The sequence below is a fragment of the Cupressus sempervirens genome, chromosome 6 (assembly GCF_028749045.1).
Source record: "Cupressus sempervirens isolate cs-2001-9-10 chromosome 6, ASM2874904v1, whole genome shotgun sequence".
NCBI classification, from domain to species: domain Eukaryota; kingdom Viridiplantae; phylum Streptophyta; class Pinopsida; order Cupressales; family Cupressaceae; genus Cupressus; species Cupressus sempervirens.
The window spans coordinates 308,449,361-308,463,945 of NC_143123.1; the positions used below are offsets into that span (position 1 = coordinate 308,449,361).

A 14,585-nucleotide genomic window follows, 5' to 3' on the forward strand; every position below is an offset into this window, starting at 1 on the left:
AAAATATCTATTTGTTATGCATTTCATTTATTCTAATATATATTTAAGTTTTAAATGTATTTAAACTAAATGATAAATTGTTTAAATGAAAAATATTAATAATAAAAAATACTATAATTTAAAAATTGTAACACTTATCAATTATACATATTACAAACACTATTATAAAATGTAATTAAAAAATAATATTATTTAATTTTTTTTAAAAAGTAAAATAATAGTAATAATTTAACCACTTTTATTAAAAAAGCAAAGTTTTAAAAAAATTAGAAATTCAAATACAAAGATATAACATATTGTAATTATGTTAAAAAGACACACACACATATAAGCATAATTTGAACTTATGCATTACATGAAATTTTAGGAACAAGTTATATCAAATAGTCAAAAATAAACATCAATGTAAAATTAGTAATAAATATATTTAAAATAAGAAATTAAAAGTATTTAATAGATTGTGATAATTAATATTGATTATGCATGTTTGTGAGGTGGAAGATAAAATGATTTCAAAAAATAAAATCTTATCAACTTGTCACAAATGTGAAAAAGATAAAGTTATAATTAATACATTCATTAATCCAAGATGAAGTTGTTAGAAAATAATTGTATTTTTTGTTGAAGAGAATTAATTTTCTCCTCCAACAAAAATAGTATGGACCAATAGAATGGATGAAAAATATGATTTATAAAATACTGAAAAATTAGGAAAAGACATAAACATTTGAAATCTTATATAATCTTTTAAATTCTTAGATTTGATTGGTTAGTGTTAATGTCATATTTGGATTGACATGAATGCATAAGTATTCGTACCTTGGAAGGTACCGAAAATATTAAAAATATCTATTTGTTATGCATTTCATTTATTCTAATGAAAAATTCTTTCTCTAGAAGACTTATGAAATATGGGTCAATAGATTTGACTCATATCTATACAATCGAATCTTATAGAAATATCATAATTTGACCTACACAAAAAGGTATCTCTTATCTACTATTAAAAATATCTAGTTTCACATTTATCCTCTAAGAAAGAATTCTAAAACTATTTTAAAATATTTTTTAAAATATAAAAATAACATTTAACATTTATATTATATACTTAAAATCAATTTCTCATTGACCTTTTCGTCTCTCTCAAATATTGTCGTGCAAAATCCTTTTGAATGAAAAGATCTCTTTCCATCTGTAAGGAAAATCAAATTAGAAAATGCCATATTCATTTATCAATTAATTAATATTTCCACAAGTGTGCCGGGTGAAAATACTGAAAATTTGGCAAATACTCGAGAACAGTTGGGCGGTAAATACGCGGTGTTTTGAAAAAGAGTAAAACAAAGGGAGAATTTCAACCCTTGCGTGCCCCACGACAAACATGTCACGTTGCTTCCCAAGAATGTTTTACTCTTTCTTTTATCATTCATTCCAACACGTCACTGCCTCCCTTCACATTGGGCGGAGGAAAACACTGACAAGCTTACGTTACGTGGCACCTTGGACCAATCGGAACTCACCTTTCTGTTGCATCTCATCATCAACATTTCTTGGCATTTATTAAGTCTAAATCGCAGCCCATCATACTTCTATAGAGGGATCAGAAATGTTCAACCTGTAAAGATGATCACTAGTTAAAATTCTACATGTCTTCAATGATGTGACATTTTCTAAGTTAAAATTATATTTTATAATGAAAAATTCTTAAATATGATTATGTGATATCAAATTTACATTTTTACATCAAATTTTAAATTCTAATGATAAAAATAAAAGAAGAGACACACGAAATAATTAAGTTTAATACTAACCCTCCCTTTCTTATCTAACAATTTTCTCCCTTCATTTATAATTACAATTGATGATGGGTAATGATTGTGAGAAATATTTTATTTTCCATAATGCATAGTTTGTAGTAATGTTTAATTGGCTTTTACAATGTTTGTTAAAAAAGGCAAGAGACTAAGACAACTCATTATTAAGATAATTAATGGGACATTGTAAAAATAAATTCATGGGACCACTCTCTCATTGATTTCTTGGTAATAAAAAGCCAACTACCTTATTTTTGATAAACTTGAACAACTATTATTATTATTTATGTTTATCCAAAATTTATATTTAATTGATATGATCTTTGAAAAAAATATTTTAAATGTGATTATTTAGACACCAAATTCAACAACAATTTTCCAAAACTAACAACAATTTTCCAAAACCAATAGAATTTTTTTTTTGGATACAATTATATATTTAAATCAAATGCAAAAAAAGAAAAGAAAAGACAATCTGAGAAATCAAGTTTAATAATGACTCTCTTTACCTAACAATTCTCGTGACTCCAAATGACAGCTTAAATATTAGAAAATTAGAAGAATGATATAAATTAAATAGGCACAGATTTAAATATTCTCTAATTAATTTGGAGATATTTTTCAGAATCTCTGATTAGTCTGAGACAATCTTGGCAGTGTTTTTTTTCAATAAAATACTTAAATTTGGTAAGAAGGAAAATGCGAAAATACGGGGATCAAAATAATGTCGCGAGGCGAGAAGAGGCGAGGACGGAAAATGACAGGTCGTGGTGGCGTACGATATCATCCCACCATACAGGGGTCTGTACGGTATTTAGTTGTGGGTTCGAACTTCTCCCCACCAAATCTGATTCCAACACTTCTTTATTTGGGGTTTGGGAGCGTCAGATCGGGGATAGAACGTGCGACCATTCGATCGCCTTTCAAATTCTGTTTCAAGGGTTTGTAAATTTACACGTTTGATTCGCGTGATTTACCACGCGATTGCTTTTTGATGGGAGAATTCGCGAGCGGAAGAATTGTTTTCATTGAATCGGTTTTCAGTTTGGCGGACAGTTTCTAACGATGAACCTCTGGATACACGTTTCTCCTTGTTCATGTCAACTTGTCTGTGAAGCGGAGAAAAATTCTCTATTATCGAGGTTGAAATTAAGAAGATCCCAAATACAAAGCTTTTTGCTTTTTCAGTTGTGTATTTTTCACATTTGTACTTTCGTTGTATTTGCAACTTCGAATTAAAACTAAAAATGTCATGAATTACCTAATAGCTTTTTCGCTTTTCTCATTATTGTAGCTTTTCAAGTCTGTAATTTTCACATTTTTACGCTAATTTTATTTGCAACAATTTCGTCTGTCTTTTACTTGTCTTATGAGTTTATCCATGGTTTACTTCATTTATTTCATGTCCCGTTTTAGTCTTTTAAAGATTCATATCAATTAAGTGCGGCAGCGATTCTTTGTGACGAATAATTAACCTCTTTATCGATAGGTTCGCTCCCCTCAACATTATGTGATATGGTTTCCTTATACACTGTTAGTGTTGAATGCTTTGTGGGTTTCGGATTATATCTTCACCCTAGTCTATCCTGATTTGCCTTGACATGCACGGTCTGCATAAGATTGCGTACAGGATCATGCATAGCAAGGGGTCCCGAGGACCGTACCTTACCCAACATTCAGGCATGCATTAAGAATTTGTCGTCTGAGTAATTAGTTCCCAAAGCCCGATTGCGCAGACATCTATTCGCTAGAAGTTCATATTCTCTTCCATTCTCTTTTAAAAGGCCTGACCCCTGATTGGCTTCGCGTTACCATATTAAGGGAATTTGTTTGTTATTATTGAATTTCTTCATAGGTATCAGCAATTTTATTTCCAGTTTTTTTGAAATTTAATCAATTATTTCTCGTTTTATAATAATCAATAGTTCTAATATGTCTTGGTTGCCTCAATTTTAATTTTTTTTACTGTAATCGAAAACTGAGTTTTTGGCGATATTGTATTTTTTTTGTGATTGGTTGAATCTGATATTGCTTGTTTTTGTGTTTTTGGTTGCCTTTACAGGCTGGTTTGCTTCAGGCACCTCGCAGCATGGTTTTCGAGTCATCAGACTTCAGTTTGTAATTTTTTTTTCCTCATAAAACTGGAGTGACACCGTCGAATTGTCAGGGTACACCTATAAAAAGGAATACTATAGATTGGTACATGCTAGACATTTTTTCTCTCTCTCCTCCGAAGCTTCAGGAATGAAGCAATTATCGCAGATGCACTACAGATTGGCAAACCTAGAAAGGAAGTGGATTCTTCCTCTCGCAGTGTGCTCCCTGCTGTCCCTATTGCTGTTGGTAGTGGCCTTAAACGTGGGATACGTATCTACCCAAAACACTCTTAGTTCCCTTTTGTCCACATTCTCACTGGGGAATGTGTTGGGCGCATCCCAAAAATCAGTGTTCGTAGAGTCCAAGATTGCCGTCTCAGCCCCTTCATTGCATCCTGGGCTTCCAAGGCTTGCTTACCTCATTTCAGGTTCCAAGGGAGATGGGCAGAAATTGAAGAGAACCCTTACAGCTCTTTACCATCCTTTGAATCAATATATTGTGCACCTGGACCTTGAAGCTTCGCCGAAGGAAAGAGTGGACCTTGCCGAGTACGTCAAGTCAAATCCAATTTTTGCAGACGTGGGCAACGTGCACATGGTTAGTAAGGCTAATCTGGTGACCTACAAAGGCCCCACCATGGTTACAAATACGCTTCATGCTATAGCCATTCTTCTGAGGAGAAGTAAGGAATGGGACTGGTTTATCAATCTTAGTGCGTCAGATTATCCACTTGTCACACAAGATGGTATGACCTTTTCTCACTAATTTTCCCAATTTTTATTTGTTATCAGGGTAGAGGTTGGTAGCTGAAATGACTGATTATGTCAGAAGGTGTTAAAAGTGAATATTAGACAGAAAAACCAAGGAAGGAGAATCATTTGCTTGAAGTCTGAAATTAAAACCCAAGCAATTAAGACTCCAGGCAAAATCCGTTTTGTCATTTGTTACTTCCTTGCCTGTTTTATGGTTTGTAAATACTGCAAAATAAAATAAAATAATTTTTATGCAACATAAAATAATAGCTAAAGAAAGCCTCAAACTTGCTTGAGGGGAAAATATGCTGATATCGATATTTTGATTGTTTTGTTTTTTATTGCAGATCTACTTCACACGTTTTCATCCTTCCCTAGAGACTTAAATTTTATTGAACACACAAGTGATTTAGCTTGGAAAGTGTATGTAGACCTACTTCTACATCTGATTTTGATTAAAATCTGCCGTTGTTTTGTTTTCTAAGAGTTGATTTATGGCACGTGGATAAATTTTTTGCAGGCATCACAGGGCAAAACCAATTATTATAGACCCTGGATTTTATATGACCAAAAAATCTGATATCTTTTGGGTAACAGAAAGACGAGCTACTCCTACGGCATTCAAATTGTTTACAGGTGATTCATTAGATATCATTGAAGTTTTTATATCTTGCATCATATTCTTTTTAAGATGTTTTCCATGAACAGGTTCTCTATTTGTTTGAAATCTTTTTTTTAGCAGTTCATGTTTTAGGAAAAACCCAATTTGCATCTTTGTACTTCTTTGCATTGATCATGTTTGCATGCTAAGAAGAGATGAAGTTGATTTAAAACTAAAATGCAATTATTTAGGCTATATTTGGATCCTAATCATAAAACTTGTTGTTAGAATCTGAAACTATACCGCTGAAATTTGAAAATTTGGATATTTTCTGAATGAAAAATATCAAAAGAATTTGATTAATTATCATTTTAGAAGATAGGAAATATTTGTTCTTCTAGAAGAGCTGTTAAACAACAAAAGAAATACTTCTGTGTGTTTCTGTAAGCTCCCTTTTTGAAAGAGAAGGGGAAACACAGGAATAAAATAGGTCCCATAATTTCAGGAATGATAATTGAGTTGGAAAGTACCTCAGAAATGGGTTAATTGTAAGGGACAGAGATGTGTTGTTGTGGAAAACAGTTACAAATAATGCCAGAACCTGCACCGACTTAAATAGAACTTTATTGTCATGTAGATTAGTGGTTGCAGACAGTTTAAATTGTGAAAAAGTAATTTAATTAAAGTCATGGATGTAAGCTAGCAACATCTGAAGAGCATTTCAGGCTCTGCACTTGGTGAAATTCTAATCAATACATACTGCTTGCACCACATCTAAACTCTAATCAACAATGACTACCTGCACCTAATCATTCTCTAAAACTTTTTCCAAACTATGTCTTATTTTAAAGGCATAATTTTTTAACTTCTGCTTGTTTTCTATGTTCCCTCAATGCATTTTGCATGTCACCGGCTCCTATTACATGGTATGATTGACAATTAGAAGTTCTTAAATTGTATCCTGATTCTATGTTGAACACATAGCTTTAGTTCTTCTTAACTTGCTTGCTAGCCCATCTAATATTAGATTAAGGTTTTGGGAAATTGTTTTATTGGTTGTACTTATTCTTGGTTAGAAGCAATGCCTAATTGTAAAAACTTGATTCCCTCTTCTCGGTTTGCTTTGTTCCAAAGCAATTAGAGTTCCGGATTTTAAAATGTTTCTAAACCAATGGCTAATCATTTCATCAAGAAGAGGTATTCTGACAATGTTTTGTTTCCCCAATTCTTTTTCGATTGGTGGCTACACCATGTTATGGATTATTTTTCAAGGTAGAAATATTTGCTAAATTCATTGTTTAGAATGTCATAATGCAGTGATTTTGATGATAGACTTTCTTGTGCATGCATGAATTTGAGATGTCACATAGAAGTTTAAATGGAGAGTCATGTTTAAATGATGCCATGGGCACTGTTCTTAAATGTCCGAATGAGGTGATGTGCATCATGTAAGTTGTGCTAGAGTAACACAGTTTTAAATAATGATCAGAAACAAAACTAGGGTGTTGACCTTAATAAAACCACAACCTGAGGGTGTACAAACACAAGACACTAACATCAGAAAAACATCAAAAGTAGCCTAGAACAAAACTAGTAAAGAAATTAACTATAGGCCATAGTTAGGTGGCCTTTAACCCTCGAAGTTATCACAACAGTATAGAGTAGTACCATACACAATAAGAAAATATCAAAATCCTACTACAGCTGACATCATAGAAAAACGAACTATCGTCCAAGAAGACAATTGAGCTAACAAGTGAAACATTCTAAAAAATGCCAAAGGGGCAGGGTACACAGCCCTGACCAACCAGTGTTTAAGCATTGCATGGGGGTTTGATGTCGCAACCCAATTAGTGCAGCACACATGTCCAATCTTCTACGAGGACTTTAAATAAATTGTTGTAACTACCTTCGTCTTTCCATCGTCACCAAGCATCTTACGCCACAGTAGGCACAAGGAAGTTGTAGAGTTGTGCATTATCCGAAGGCTAAACCTGGAGATCTGAATTAAAGATGTTTGAAGTGCTAGGGCAAGAAGCAATTTTAGGAGGTCTTGGGTGCCTGATACCTTTCATTTTACTTTTCTCTGGCATATCAATGATGCTAGCCAGCGAGGGGACTGTGAAACAAGGGCTTTATAGACAACAGCTAGTTGGAAGTGGTATGACCTAAAATAAGACCTTGATGTAGGGGGATAGGTTTCTTACCCTGCCCAAGGGCACCTTCTGTAGCCTCAAACAGGAAACTTTGAAGAGAATTTAAAAAGAGAAAAGGAAACAAGATGATTTTATGATTCCTAAAATGGTTAAGGAGGGGCATATGGTAAAAATAACATACTTTAAAGTGCCCTTCAAGTATGAAATACTTATGAGCATCAGAAAAACTTGGTCCAGGTAGTGAAACCTGAGCTTTGTCATACCCTTCTTGCATTTTGACCAGAGTCTCACTTCCTTTAAGGAACCTATTCAAGCTATTGTTTCCAACCACCCTGCTGGTTTTTTCTCTATTTCCTTCCATCAATAGATAACCCAGTAGCCTTAACGATGAACTCCTCACTGATTTTAAAGGAGATTGCCACAACAATAGCTCTCCTGTCTTCGTCGGAGCTAGCAGACTGGATAGATAAGCCCTCGTCGAATTTGTTAATGGATTCGATAAAGTTAGAAACCCCCCTTTCCATGCAAATATAGCACATCGTTGGGTTATTCTTGAAATCGGTTGGCTTTCTAGGCTCGATGCAGACCTGATCCCCATCAGTCTAACAAATTATACGGGGTAATCTACCTAAGAAAAAACTGAGACCCTTGATACGGTTAGGGAACTTGCCATTATCACAGAGTGATTTATAGGCAAGATAAGTGCTTGTCTGTCCAACTGGGTAATATCATTAAACCACCCCCCTAGGAAATTAGGTTCACATGAGCTACAATTTCCCACAAGCAATAGTCTTTTCAACATAGTGTATAAGGAGTACACACCATTAGCAGATTGGCTATGTTAAATGCTAATGTGACCATCTGTGACCCTCGCGTAATGCCATCTCATCATTATAGGGTACTCTTTTAGATTATTGTTGTCGTCGGTAAATATTGTGTAGCCGATGGGTTGATGTCGTTGGTAGAAACTGTCAGCCGACTTGATTGTCGTCGATGTTTTTGTATTTTGTAGCCGACTCTTTTAGATTATTGTTGTCGTTGGTAAATGTCGGCTATAGAATACAAAAACACCGACGACAATCAAGTCGGTTGACACAGTTTCTACCGACGACATCAACCCGTCGGCTACACAATATTCGTCGGCTACAAAATACAAAAACACCGACGACAATCAAGTCGGCTGACACAGTTTCTACCGACGACATCAACCCGTTGGCTACACAATATTTACCGACGACAATTGTAACTTTCATGATTACCTAGGGGCCACCTAGATGGAGTATTATGCCTTAGAGGTATTTAATGTCTCGTTGGACGAGGCTTTTCCATAGTACCACATTGTCACACCATGTCATCAATACCATATTCTAATTCAAAATATTATAATATTTTTGTTACATAATTGGTTAGGGTTATGGAAGACTTGACACAAAAAACGTACAAAGGAGGCAACCCAACCAATGAAGCCCTACACTTATCCCCATTGGTAGTTGAACAATCTCCCTTTAAGAGAGTTTGAATGTGTGCTGAAAGAGAGTGGATATTTCACCAGTATCTCAACCCCTTCAGATTGTAACCAGTAGGAGCAAGAGAGTCTGCTACCACTTTGCTTTCCCTGCAAACATGGTTGATAACAAAGGAGTCAAAGCCCAATAGAAGCCTATGAGCATCCCCCAAAATTCCCTCAGCTGACTTGTTGGCCTTGGAGAGTCCTTTAGCAGTTAGGGTTATGGAAGACCTGACACCAAAAAGTACAAAGAAGGCAACCCAACCAATGAAGCCCCACACTTATCCCCATTGGTAGTTGAACAACTTCCCCTTAAGAGAGTTTGAATGTCTGTTGAAAGAGAGTGCATATTTCACCAGTATCTCAACCCCTTCAGATTTTAACCACTAGGAGCAAGAGAGTCTGCTACCACTTTGCCTTCCCTGCAAATGTGGTTGATAACAAAGGAGTCAAAGCCCAATAGAAGCCTATGGACATCTCCCAAAATTCCCTCAGCTGACTAGTTGGCCTTGGAGAGTCTTTTAACAACATCAGCAATGAGCTTGGAATGCACAACCCTTTGTACTCAAAGGAGGCCCTTTCCCTCTGTTTGGTTACTCATGTGTTTCAATAGTGCACCATTATAGGCTGCCACTAGATTACCGATGTCTGTTCTTAATTATTATGTCTTCTGCAACAACCATCCCCTGAAAGTGCTTCACAGTTCCATCAAATTTGAGCTTGGACCAGCCAGACATTGGGGTCTCCTTTTTGTACTTCTCCTTTATAGTTTTTTTACAGAAGTCAAACTTCCTATAAGAACTCAAGAGGCTTCAGTTCCTTGCGATTTGATGATCAAGAGGAGGGAGGGATAGGGGGGCAAGGCCATGTTGTGACTCCAGTTTTCTAACAACATTTTGCAGAAAATACAGACAACACCATCAGGTAGGCAAACCACACCCTGGAAATTCTGATTATCTCTCCTTCACATTGCTGAACACAGATGCAGAGGTGTTTGCCACTAGGATTGTCTAATGAAAGGATTGGAAGAGGTCCCCTCCTACTTAAAAGCAATTTGTTGGATGTCTCTATTCATAACCTAGTCAGTTTGGAACAATTGCTAAACTTTTTGCTACAGGTCACATGTGAATGGGCAGTGTATAAGTAAATGATCAACAAATTCATCATTTTGTTTGCAGAGAACACAATGGTTTGGCATGTGAAATCCATGCTTAGTGAGATTGTCTTGTTTAAGAATTTTGTTATGCATGACCGTTCACCAAAACAGGTTAATCTTCGGGTTAAGTTGGGAGTTCCAGACTCTTTTCCACAAGTTGCCTTTATTACCCTTGCGGATAAGCAGAAGATAGGCAAACTTCACTGGGAATCAGCCATTGACATTCCTTTGGAGACAAAATTATCATCTCTAGGGAACATCAACATTCTCTCCTCCTTGAGGCTCATTTGTAAATCCAAGGCCATAGGCATCAGTCGCAAAGCAGAATGCTTTTCTAGGATCTGGAATGATCAATGTAGTCAGCCACTGAAACAGCAAAGACGCGTTTAGCAACCTCATAGAGATCCCAATAGGTAGGTTGAGAGGATAGAGTTGTATCATCCAGCCAGGTATTGTCCCAAAAATGAATCATCTGTCCATCACCAACCTGCAATTTTAAGCCTCGCTGAAACACATCCTGCAATCAAGGATGCTATTCCATATCTTGGACCCACTAGGGAGCCCTTGCATATTAAAGAAGTGATAGAACCTTTCCTTATTCAGGTATTTTACAAACACGATGTCACACCAAGTGAGTTTGTGCTTGCTAAGTTTCCATCCAATCTTTGCAAGAAGGGCTTTGTTAAGATGAGAGATTTTATTGATGCCTAGTCCTTCCATTATCTTTAGCTGGCAACAGAGTCCCAGTTGACCAGTGCCATCCTCTTCTTTTCCTCCTTTTCCGATCAAAGGAAGTTTCTTTGAATTCTCTCAAACTTTTCAGCCAAAGAATTGAAGATTCAAAAGAGAATGAAAGTAAACAGGAATCCCTTGCAGATAAGTCTTTAGGAGCTGCAATTTACTAGCATTGCTAAGAAGTTTGCCTCTTCACTCGGCCAACATACATTGTGTTCTCTCAAGAATGGAGCTCCAAAAAGAGTTGGAGACCTCTTTTATTGTGTGTGGCAGCTTAAGATAAGTATCAGGGAGATTTGTACATTGGTAGCCAATAATATTCTTAATTTTGTTCTGGAGACTATGAAAGGATTGTTTCACCAATAGACTGCCACAGGACAACAAGGGGCAGGGTGGAAGCAGCACACACCCCAAAGAGTTTATTCTCATTTATCATCCGCAAGAAGTTTCTCCTGAAATCTTCTGCCAGAAACAGGTATGGCTACAGGGGATTCAACCTGTCTGATACCTCTATGACATCACTGGAAAAGGTTGTGGACACCGTTGACCGTTGACCATTGACCAAGACAATAACAAATGGTGGTCACACATTCCTTGATCAGGGCAATTGCTTTCTTGTCAAAGCCAAACCTTTCTAGAGCTTTGAAAAGGAAGTCACATTTGACATTATTGTAAGCTTTGGAGATGTCTAGTTGGAATGGCATCCTTGACCACCTGCATTTCTCCATAGAGTGAAAAACTTCATGGGTAGTAATGGCTGTCGAGGATTTGCCTCCAAGGGACAAAACCTTTTTGGGTTACAATTAATTAGGTTTTCCAGTATGGGTTTAATCTGGTTAACGAAGACTTTAGAAATTTTTTTGTAAACCATATTACAAAGACTTAACAGCCTTAGTCATGAAGAGAGAGAGGCTGCTGAATCTTAGGGATTAAAGCAATGAACAAGTAATTTAATTCTTAAAGAATTTTGTCTGTTCTAAAGAAACTTAGAAACCATGAAATTCATTTATGTTTTAATGAAATCCGTTTTTTGTTTTAAGGTCAATTGCATTGTTCATTCATGAAATCATTCCTTTACTTCCTCTCTGAATTCATATTGGAGGAATTGATGCATCCATCATATTAGTACTTTTCGGTTAGTTTGAATCATAGTTCTCAGGTTTTGACTAGAGTACTCGGCAAGCCCAAAATGTACTTGGCAAAAACTTGACAACTTAAGCCATGAGGAAGGGCTGGCAGATATCCAAGAAGCTCGATGATATGGGGGGTGCAAAGAGAAAATACATGGTTTTATAGCAAATTCTAAGTGTGAAAACATGTTTTAACCAATGTTTTACCTGCATCAATTTTTTTTACCTCTGCTTTTCCGACATTTGTAATTTGTGAGTTAAACTTGTAAAAGCTCACAGAGCAAAAAGAGTAGAGATTACTCGGCGACTTGGCAAGCACTCTCAGAGTTTGCAATCTATGGTTTGGATTGTAAATTGATTTGTTAACTTCGGAGCTTACAGGAGTTCTTATTCCACTACCAAGCTGCAAAATATCTTGTTCACAATTGATATGTTAAAATTTAGGTGCAAAACTCTTGAATATGCGTCTTTAAGACTGCTGCAGTTGCTGTATCACAAGTTATTAACCTTTTTTTTAAGACTACATATTCATAAAGGATACACCATTTGATTGTCTTACCAAGTGAAAAAACCCCTTAACAAATTGAAAATTATGCTGGCAAAGAAACTTACTTTGGCTCATCCCAACTGGAAAAGGTTCCATAATAATGTTGATGCATCACTTTGCAGTTGGATGTACACAAGCTTAGATGGAAAAGTTGGATTAGTATAATTTTCCAGTAGGGTTTCAACAGCAGAAGAAAATTATGATACTGCCATACAGTGAGAAGTATCAATTGTTAGTTTCAAAACTTTCTCCTTTATTTTTGGGCAAATCCTTTTGTACTATTCTGTCATTGTTGTATTTTCTCAATAAGCTAGTAACATGGTCATATGTCTAGGTGGTTGTTACTCTTACAAGAATTCACATTCTGTTGTTGTATCTGGGAATTGGTAAGTCCATGTAATAACTGATTAGATGTTAAGAGTAAAAAACAAGTGAACTGATGAAATGAGTTGGAGCTAATTATCTAATTTCAAGATTACTTCAAACTGAGACACTGCCTAAATAGTATGACCATGCAGGGTATATGTATTTACATTCATATTTGCCCTCTTTAGCATTGAAAAAGTGAAATCAAATCATAATAAAGTGCATCATTTTGCTGATCAATGGATTGCATTGAATTGGGAGATCAGGTTTAAAAAGATGTTGCCCATAATAAGTAGAGGGTCTGTGAAGATAATCCATCAAGGTGAAGCATGATTGCATGCTTATCATGAGACCACAACTAGGAAATTTGCGCTTGTTGGTTTAAGGGGACTAACAATCCACCAAGATAATTTTGAATTGTAATTCTTTTCATGGAATAGGTAGAATGGGGAGAATCAATTTGCAGATGTTGCAATTACTAGAGCTTGTATGTTTGAATCACTTTTTACATCACTTAATCTAATACCATCCTCTTCTTTCTTCCCACTTTGAATCTTCAAAAGTTGCAAGTTACTGCAGAACTTCTGGATGTTTCCAACCACTATAAAGCAGTAGACCTTATCCTGTTCAGTTTGTTTTTCCATATATAATGAATTAGTTACAACATGATTCAATTGATGAAAGTAGTTCTCAGGTGATTTCTTAAAGAGCAAGTACATTTTAGTGCTACTGATTAATGATATGGAACCCGCTACCTTGTTCATAACCATAGACATCTATCGTAAATGCTATGAAGAGTTGGAAAATTTCATGAGGGCTTCAATGCTCCTTTTCTAAATTTCTTGACAAACACAGGGCAATTATTAGGATATTGTACTGTCAGATGTACCAGCACTATAGCGTGGGAAATGCAAAATTGAAAAAAGATTTAGTTCTCACAGTTTGAATATTTAATCTAGCAATTCTGACCTCTCGACTACCACTCTGAATAGTATTCCTAGATCCCGCTTTTGTAGAACTTATATCTTTATAGATTCTAATGGATAAATTTTTATGAGGGGATACAAGCAACTGATAAAAACACTAGCTGCCAATGGGATTACATCAGAAACTTTCCATTGCTATAGGATAAGTATATGCAGAATTGAAGAAAAATCAAAGAATGTGAAGAACATGTACATGTTTATGCTGTCACAGTATTTATTCTTTCAATTTTGCATCTGTTCATTAATCCAATCTATCACCTACTGGTATTTTGAAAGCCACTCCCATCTCCAATAGGCATTTTTACTATAAGTTTGGATGGAAAGAAAACTAAATTGAGAACTTGCATGAGGAAAAGTGTTATTGGTGTAGTGACCAGTTAAGGATGTAATCATGAGATGACTAAAAGCACCCATCAGACAAATTCCACAAAAAACTATTATTATTACAAATGCTTAAGAAAGCCTTTCATATTTAACACAAAAGAAATGGTTCAGTTGCTCTTTAGTTAGATGGACATTGATAAAAAGGGCGATTTTAAAAGGCCTTACATGCTCCAAAATCTTTTCCAATGGGAAGAAAGGCTACAGTACGGAAGTGCAAAGTGGTGGGTTAGAAACATTGTTATTATCCCCTACTATAAACTTTTTACAGATGTTTGTGTGCAAAGTAGCCCCCCTTGCCTTGTAAGTATTATCAGCATATTGAGAAAAAAATGTCATTTGTGTAATGACAATTAA

The 14,585-nt window shown here is 35.5% G+C and overlaps 1 protein-coding gene across 3 annotated transcripts in view; it reads left to right on the forward strand.

The window, feature by feature from the left end:
• Positions 1–2,480: 2,480 nt before the first annotated feature.
• Positions 2,481–14,585, forward strand: part of LOC149552431 (beta-glucuronosyltransferase GlcAT14B-like) — a 31,042-nt gene continuing 18,937 nt past the window's right edge. The window contains exons 1-4 of one of the 3 annotated variants that reach the window (XM_089787990.1): positions 2,481–2,956; positions 3,877–4,656; positions 5,011–5,086; positions 5,184–5,299. In XM_089787990.1, coding sequence (XP_089644116.1) covers positions 4,059–4,656; positions 5,011–5,086; positions 5,184–5,299 — 790 coding nt within the window. In that variant the 5' untranslated portion in view covers positions 2,481–2,956; positions 3,877–4,058. Of the gene's footprint in view, positions 3,002–3,366; positions 3,670–3,876; positions 4,657–5,010; positions 5,087–5,183; positions 5,300–14,585 lie in introns of those variants that run through there. The other 2 variants (XM_089787992.1, XM_089787991.1) reach the window with 2 other exon arrangements.